The sequence below is a fragment of the Octopus bimaculoides genome, chromosome 7, assembly GCF_001194135.2.
Source record: "Octopus bimaculoides isolate UCB-OBI-ISO-001 chromosome 7, ASM119413v2, whole genome shotgun sequence".
In the NCBI taxonomy this organism is placed as follows: Eukaryota; Metazoa; Mollusca; class Cephalopoda; order Octopoda; family Octopodidae; genus Octopus; species Octopus bimaculoides.
Window position 1 is genome coordinate 39598201 of NC_068987.1, and position 8965 is coordinate 39607165.

The 8965-nt window shown below is 36.5% G+C and overlaps 1 protein-coding gene across 17 annotated transcripts in view; it reads right to left on the bottom strand.

Annotated features, from left to right (window-relative positions):
• The window catches only part of LOC106880867 (dual specificity protein phosphatase CDC14A), a 385993-nt gene that overhangs the window by 11009 nt on the left and 366019 nt on the right, over positions 1-8965 (bottom strand). For 7 of the 17 annotated variants that reach the window (XR_008264594.1, XR_008264589.1, XR_008264593.1 and 4 more), the window contains one exon: positions 2136-2187. The exons of the other annotated variants lie outside the window; for them this stretch is intronic. Coding sequence is in view for 3 of the 7 variants with exons in the window: in XM_052969518.1 (XP_052825478.1) it covers positions 2163-2187 (25 nt within the window). In the remaining 4 variants the exon portion in view is untranslated. The remainder of the gene's footprint in view (positions 1-2135; positions 2188-8965) is intronic. 17 annotated transcript variants of the gene reach the window in all.

An 8965-nucleotide genomic window follows, 5' to 3' on the forward strand; every position in this document is an offset into this window, starting at 1 on the left:
AATATAAAAGTTGCTAGAAACAACAGCCAAATCTCCCAAAGTAAATGGAATTTCAAAAATCTAACTACTGCACTGGAAAGTTCACATTGAGAAAATTCCATTGATGTAAAATTTTTTACGAAAAAGTGGAAAATGTGGATTTCTATACACTTTTAAAAAGGCTTCACACAGACACAGAACTTCAGCTTTATATATTAAGATTATAGACTATACCAGTTTCTTGTCAGTATATTAAAAATTATAGAGAATGTCTGCTTATAGTGAGTGTATTACAGATTATAGTAGTACATCCTTTTATGAATCAATAAAAGGTGATGTACTGAATGATATATGCAAAAATATTTCCTTTTAATTAAAATTTCATTCTTAGCTGAAGAAAAGAACCTAAAAACAAAAACAGTAGTAATTGGTAATGACTCAGTAAGAAAAGGGGAGATAACTTCAACAAATTAAAAATGAAATCTCGAAGTTAATTTACATATTTAGATGAAAAGCAACAGACAGTTTCAGGCATGTTTCAGCCTTAATGGACCTCATCAACCAAGCATAGTTTATTGAATCTGGCTTTGATCACATAACAGAAGTTTTATATACAGAAAATGTCAAAGATTTTTGACCAGTAATAATTTACATAATTGAAATTTTAAAAAAATGATAATAAGCTAAGGGAAATAACTCAATTAGGCTAATGACATAAATTTAGATAAGTTTAAAGGTGATGAATATAAAAAAATATTCAATTAATTGAAAATATCCATTTAGGTAAAGAAAGACAAAAATAATACAATGTTAATTATCAGCAACTCCCAGTTAATTTTATAAGAGACAGTTATTGTTGAATTAATTAGGGATATATTTTAACTGTTTTAGTCTCTGTTACTTTGTCATTAAAATCTGAATAAACTTTTATTGCTGTCAACTAATTTCTATACTCTATAGTTTTCTCTCTTTCCATTTTTTGTGGCTTAACTCAGAAGGGAATATGGGAAGGGCAGCATGCACAACATTTTGCAGGACCTCTGAGACTTGTAGGAAGATGAGGGGAAGATATATTTGGATTGGTGATGTGTCTCAAATGCTTGCAAAAGAGTGGGCTCAGCTAAAGGAGTCTAAGGGTTCAAATGTTGGTGTTATATGGAATAATATATCAAATATATTACTTTTAATGAGCATTTTATCACATTACTGGATTTCATAAATCACTGTACTTGAAAATGTATCTTTTAATAAAATAATATCAGTTTGGAGATGTACTTGCATAGCAAGTGACCTGATCTGAGATCATGTGCTGAAACAAAAACACTTGCAGCATGGAAGGTGTTTATAAGCCATTTAAAAACACACAAAACTGTTAGATACACTTCAACATTTAAGTTTAATTTGCCAAAATATTTTCATCGCTTTGAGACTGCAACCTGTTCACTGACAAAATTCTGTGCTGCACGGAATTTTGTCAGTGAAAAAGTTGTGGTCTCAAAGTGACGAAAATATTTTGGCAAATTAAACTTAAATGTTGAAGTGAATCTAATGGTTTTCGTGTGTTTTTAAATGGCTTATAAACACCTTCCATGCTGCAATTGTGTTTCATATCAGTTTGTGATTTGACAAAAGTGTAGAATGAAATGGAGGGCAATCACTTAATATATTGGGATCCTTTTGATCAGAATCCTAGGTTAATATACTTCCATATGGCTCATCCAAAACCTCTTGTAAATCTTTATCTCCCCATACTGTTGTAATTCACTTATATTGCCCATATTTTCATTTTAAGGACTCTACAATACTTAATCATATTAATGCTAACTTGATTAACCTCATTCACCCAGTATGAAAGCATGTTAATAAGGCTATGGACATTTGATGCTTCTCATAAACTCACAAATACAAAATTAGACAATTTATTGTTGAGACAATAGCCTTCCATCTAATTAGACACAAAATGATATTTCAAGGTAACTGGAAGCTAACAAAGATTGGGTGCGATGCTGAATTCCAACAATAAGCAGATGTTAATGAAATGATAGCCTACTTGTAGCAATTTTATTGTTATTAATTAACAAAAGCCAATTAATGAGTTTGAATGCTGCATCATTCAGCTGATAGCAAACATCTATGATAGATTTATGAGAACATACCTTTGCTTTATGCTTTCAACTGACACTTTACCTGATGAATGTCTTATTAGCACTGAAAGTCAAAGTTCAAGGATGTATAAAATTTCATAACAGATCTTTGTTTCATATCCAACAGAAATTTAAAAACTCAAGAACCAATTCCAGAATTTCAAATTATTCAATAATCAGATATTTACAGAAAGTGAAATTGTTATTTTAAGAAAACAGATGCATTGGGATGCAAAATTTTTTCTTTTATGGAAAACAATTTAGTTGTTTGTTTACTTGAGTTTCTAGTTGATATGAGATAAAACATTAACACATTTTAAAATTATATATGAGAAAAAAAGAGGAGAAATTAATCAGAATTTAGTGTATTTAATGTTTAAAGGAACATAGAATCTCAGATCCTAAGAGAAAAGGAAGTATTAAGTGAGAACCCAAAATTAATAAATAGAAAATATTTACACACAAAAATATGGTTTATATCCATATTTTAGACACTTATCAAATTTCCATATGATAAGTGATTTAGAAACTGAAAATGATAAAATGAATTCATATACTGGCATAAACTGTGAAGTTTTAAAACTTTAGATGACTTGAATACAGCTGTACTCGTTTTGTTGGTAAGCATTGAGGAGAAAGATTTTGCTACAATAATCAAACAAGGCATCAATAATGTCATAAATACAAAGTGCAACTGACATAGTAACTGCAGTAAACTACACTGAATTGTGAATCAATCAATATTACACCCAGTTCGAAAAGAAAGAAAGATCATTAGCATTAAAGTTACTTGACCTATCAGAAACAACATTCAAATTTCCCTGAAACTGCATTCAATCACTCTGTCTTAAAAAAAGATAAAATGAATCATTGAGTAATGTAGCCCTAGGCACACCAATTTTAAAAAAGGTGGAAAGGCCACAAGTTGGGACACTTTTGATCACAGTTCAGCATGAACGGAACTGAACTATAAAAGCATTTAACATTTCTGGTAATGAAGGAGAGAAATCTCTGAACCGTTCAAACTGATTGAAAAATTAACAGAGTAAGTTTGATTTTTGAGAGAGAGAGAGAGAGAGAAAGAGAGAGAGAGAGAGAGAGTAAAGTAAGCAACAGTATGATTGATAGAGCCAATGAAAGAAAAAGAGAGAGGTTAACAGCAAATAATTACTGCCCTCACATTAATAGTTAACACAGTCATGAAGTAGATTCAATAGTTATAGCTCAAGAAAAGTACTTTTTAATACCACATGTGTCTAAGTGATGTCAACAGTTCCTGTATTGAATTTTCCCTCTGTCAATGCTGTAAGGAGTAGTCCTCTATTTATGATGGAATCATTTTGAAAAAATACTGATCCATCAAGAACTATAAAATACTTGATGTTAAATGTTATATTTTGGTGAACAGAACTGTTATACACTGATTTCAGTGTTTGAAGAGTTGAGAGTAGCAGCAAGATTTACTAATGTCTGGGGAAGCCATATTATATTTATTTACAAATAGAGATATTATCAATTGGATGGAAGTGTTTGATGAAATTTTCTTGTGATTGTGGTCTTAAAGATGATTGGTAATTTTGTGGTAGCAGAAAAGCTAGTGATTTTATTTATATATAAATAAAATGAGAACAGCTAGTTGTGCAGTCAATAGCAAATGTTAGGAAGCAAAGATGTATATTCACAGAAAATTTTGCTTTCATAGTTTTAAATGCACAAATTTGAAGTTGAAGTGGAACCTGTCTACTACTGGTTCAAGTGGAAATGTGCATTCTTCAGCCTCATCTCTGTAAAACTATTATTAATGGAACTGTGGATGTGCTTTTTGTTTGAAATATTATCAATTGGTACTGATATTAATATAATAGACATTTTTATAAGCATTTGTTGTTTTTTTATGTTCAAGAAGTAACTTTCCATTATTAATTTGGTAAAGTAATGTGTGAAATATGTACATTAATATAACTCTTTTTGTGTCAAGTCACATAAAGGGAGTGATACCCTGTTATTTTTAACACAATTGATGTTTTTTTTCTTAGATATGTTGTTAGTCAGCACTTCACATATTGTTAAAAACAGACAGCAGGAAGTTTTAAGCCAACCTAGTTGTTGCCTAATTAGGACAATAGTAAAGTAAGATGAAAAAAAAAAGGAAAAACATATGTGAGTTTGTAGTAAAAACAAACAAACAAAAGAACCCATATCTACTCTACCATTTTACAATCTGAAGATGAATGATGATTTAGGTACCAACAGCACATTTTTGGGTGGGTAAAGTCAATTATATCTCCGACCATTTGACTGACAATTATTTTCTTGACCTTGGAAGGATGAAAAGCTGACCTGACCACAGGCAGAACTTGAATTCAGAACATAAAATCATCCAACAATAAACTTCAAGGCATTTTGTCTCATGCTTTTCCAAAATCTATTCTGCTGTTTCATGTTCTACCAAATCTAGCATTCTCTCTCTAATAATCGTCCAGATTAGTAAGTACAGAAAAAGATCCAACAACTGAAAATGCAAACAAGACTTACAGAAAACAAGAGAAATCTACACAAATGTTCACATGTCTCTCCTTCTTTCTCATTCTTATTTACACAATTATGTCCAAAACTAGAACCAGATTTCCAGAGCTGTGGTGATGAGCTGATATTCTCCAACAAATTTCTAAAATCAAATTTCATTCTGTTGCCAAACAGAAAACTGTTACCCATTTCTGACTGAATTGATATGAGTGTGAGCATACTGCTATGACTAAGATGCTTGTTTTGGTACAGCTACAAGATTCTGGGTTTGAATGCACTGCATGGCACTATGGCTAAGTGTGTTTTACCATAGCCTTAAGTTGACCAAGGTTTATGAGTGAAATTTGGAATATACATACACACACATTTAAATACACATATACTGTATGTGTGTGTATCTTTCACTAATGCAGACATGTATATATATATATAATTTTATATATATATTGTCTTTTTAGAAAAACATAAATCCGGAGAAGAGGCACACTTTAAGAAGTAGAGCAGTCTCTATTAATTACTGGTGAAGGCCAGTTTATAGGGTTACTCTGGGTTTCTTGCCATAAATGGTACCTTTATGACGTATCTTCAGACCCTAAGACTTGTTGGCCTATGGCTTCTTTAAAATTTGGAGGGGGAATGATATGGATATAAAGAATGGGGATTATCTCCCTTTGGTGCTGGTCATCGGCTTCAGCTGTGTCGTCCTCCTTCAGTCACACCACCTGTTGGTTATGAGGGTAAAAGGTAGGGGGTTATCCCCTGCTCTCATCAGCAATCAATTTCCAGCTGTGGTGTAATTATCACTAATACTGCTATTATCACTATTATGCAGTTCCCAAAATGCTAACAGAAATCTTCTGAAATACAAGCACGGCCTGAAAATCTCCATTCTGGAGTTCAGTATGGTCCCTGGTATGCATGAGCTTTTCAGGATTTTCATGCATTTGGCTACGCATAGCTTGCAACATTTCGTTCCATTTATGTACAGACCCAGATGATGGAAGATTTTCCATGATATCAAGTTTTCCGCTACCTGGCTGGAGATTTTCATGGTGGCCTCATGGTCTCTGCCAAATAGCTAACCAGTGCAGCGCTTCTACATTTTTACGGAGGCCACAAGCCCCTTAAATATGGAATGATTTGACCTTGGATACTCTAAAAACATCCACATGCTGTCCAATGAACTTTACACCCGAATGTAACTGGAGAAGATTATGGATGTGATTAGGCATATGAGATGGAAAGCTTTCCACTACGACCTAGCCGCAACAGGCCCGGGGGGGGGGGGGGAATAACTATAGCATTAGTTCAAGGAAACACCTACCCAGAATTAAAAACCTCAAACCCTTCGAAGCGGACCTCATAGGAATTATCCCAAAACTGAAATTCCATAAGTCCTCTTCCTCCTTCCAACGTAAGCTCTGTGCCAACATTAGGACATTAAAAAACTCAGATAGGTCCCTAATAAGACAAAGACCATTTATAGATTAGGCACCATAGAATACAATAGGCTACTAGAAAATAACATTACACAATCTTACGGACACGCAATCCCCAACTCATACATATAGAGACGTCAACAGTGAGGCTAAAAAATTAGCTAACAATTTAGAGATAGGAGACAGGGTAGAAATCCTAGTTAAAAGAAATGCTTTCATCACCATAAAAGATCACAAACCAAGTTTTGCCTTAAGTGCCGCCTGAACAACCTGGCCAAATCCGAGATCAGTCTAGCAAGCAAACATATTTTGCAAGATGTCAACAACACCATAAGAAGGGTCACTAACATCTCCTTGTGGCATAGCACCAGCAAAGTGACCGCATGGTTTAACGCCAACAAGGGTAAAGGTAGAGCAAGGTTCACCCAATTTGATATAGCCAATTTTTATCCATCTATATCGAAAGGGTTACTGACCAAAGCGCTTTCTTTCATTAGGGGCATCACTGATATTAGTGACAGGGACATAGAAATTATTATGCATGCCAGGAAAATAATACTGTTTAACAAAGGTTTGGCATGGGTCAAGCAATCTGACCCCATGAGCTCCTTTGATGTAGCAATGGGAGCCTATGACAGTGCGGACATGTGCGACCTCATAGGATTGTATATCATGGACACCCTTAGGAAAAAATTCCCCTCTGTCCTCTTTGGGCTCTACAGGGATGATGCGCTGGCCATCTCTAGGGGAGCAAGCGGCCACACACTAGATAGGCTTAGGAAGGACTTTATCAGCATACTTGGCTCCATGGGATTGAAGATCACCATAGAGACCAACCTCACCACAGCAGACCTTTTAGATGTCGTGCTGAACTTGAGCTCCAGTACCTACAGGCCCTACCGCAAACCAAATGAGAAGCTAACATACATCAACACAGCCTCATGCCACCCACCCATCATGTTCAAGTGCCTGGTAAAGGGTGTTAGTAAGAGGATTTCAAGCCTTTTCACTAACCACTGATGTGGCAGCTCCATACAATAACTAGGCCCAAGCTGCCAGTAGGTCCAAGGACTGCATCTCCTATATGCTGGAACCTGACACCCGCAGAAGGAAACACCACAGAAATACAATTTGGTTTGCACCCCTCCTTAATACTATAATGCCTGTAAACTGACTTTTCCTAAAATTGATAGACAAACACTTTACTACCTCCCATAGGCATGCCCCCATTTTCAACAGGCACAATGTTAGGGTCTTATTTAGCCGTGCCCCTAGCATCAAGAGAATCTTAGTTAGCACTCCTAAGCAATGGGAAGAGGTTGGTTGTTCATGCAGGATCTGCAACAATTGCCCAGTAGAAAGCTACTTCAAAACCAAAGGTGTCATCTATCAAGCCAAAGTGCGGGCAAGCCCTACCAATTCCACCAGCAGAAACCATAGCAGCCATAGACACAAGGACAGAGCCATCAACAGAGCCGCCACCGCTGCCAGCACCACCGCAAACAGCCTTACCAACATTAACGGCACCAACACCAACAGTGCTGATTACACTTCCGATGCCACCACCATCACCATCACTAACATTGACCACAGTGACATTGCCTCCAATACCAGCCTTACAAATAGCAGACAGGACAGTATACCCAGTGACAGCTTTCATAGCAGCAGTAACAGACCAAACTATATCAGCTGCTGCTCCAACAGCACCCCTAGCAGAGACACCAGCATAGACATGAATAACAGTAGCCCTGTCAATTAGAAATGGAACCCCCATCACCGGTGAAGATAACAATAATAGTAATAATAACATTTATGGTAACACCTTCGGCTACAATGGTAACATCAACAGCACCCCCTCCACATCCAGCAATAACATTACCAATGCCACCATCACCCTCACCTTCGCAATCACCAACATCAAGGGGGGGAGGGGCAACAACGTCATCGCCGACGACAGCACCAGCAACAACAATAGCAGCAGCATATTCATCAACCCCAGCAACATCATCATCGACAGCACCAGCAACAATAACAGGGAATATTGTCGACAGTGGCAGCAGTAGCAGCAACAACAGCAGCAACATCAGCGTTGGCAGACTTAATAGCAACATCAGTGGCACTGACAGCAGCAGTGGTAGCAACAACAACAACAATAGTTGGCACAACACCAACTCCATGCATCCAAGGAAATACATTGGATGAGTGGGAACTTCCTTTCAGAAACGTCTTTCCAACCATAGATCCTCCTTTAGGGTCCTGGAAAGGAGATATGTAACATCACTAGCAAACCATATTTGGTAGCTGAAGGAAGATGGAATTGCATACTCAATATCATGGAAAATCATCCACCGTCTGGGTCCGTACATCAATAGAACAAAAAACTGCAAGCTATGCATAACTGAACACATGGAAATCATGAAAGACTCGCACTACCAGGGACCATACTGAACTCCAGAATGGAGATTTTCAGGCCATGCTTGCATTTCAGAAAGATTCCTGTTAGCATTTTGGGAACTGCATAATAGCAATAATTACACTGCAGCTGGAAATTGGTTGCTGATGAGAGCAGGGGATAACCCCCTATCTTTTACCCTCATAGCCAACAGGTCATGTGCCTGAAGAAGAATAACACAGCCGAAGCTGATGACTAGCACCAAAGGGATATATTTATATCATTCCCCCTCCATATTCTAAAAAGGCCATAGGCCAACAGATCTTAGGGTCTGAAGATATGCCATAAAAGTACCCTTTATGGCGAGAAACCCAGAGTAACCCTATAAACTAATCTTCACCAGTAATTAATCTATATATATAAAAATGAGAATGTGTGTCTGTGTGTGTGTGTGTGTGTGTGTGTGTGTGTGTGTGTGTGTGTGT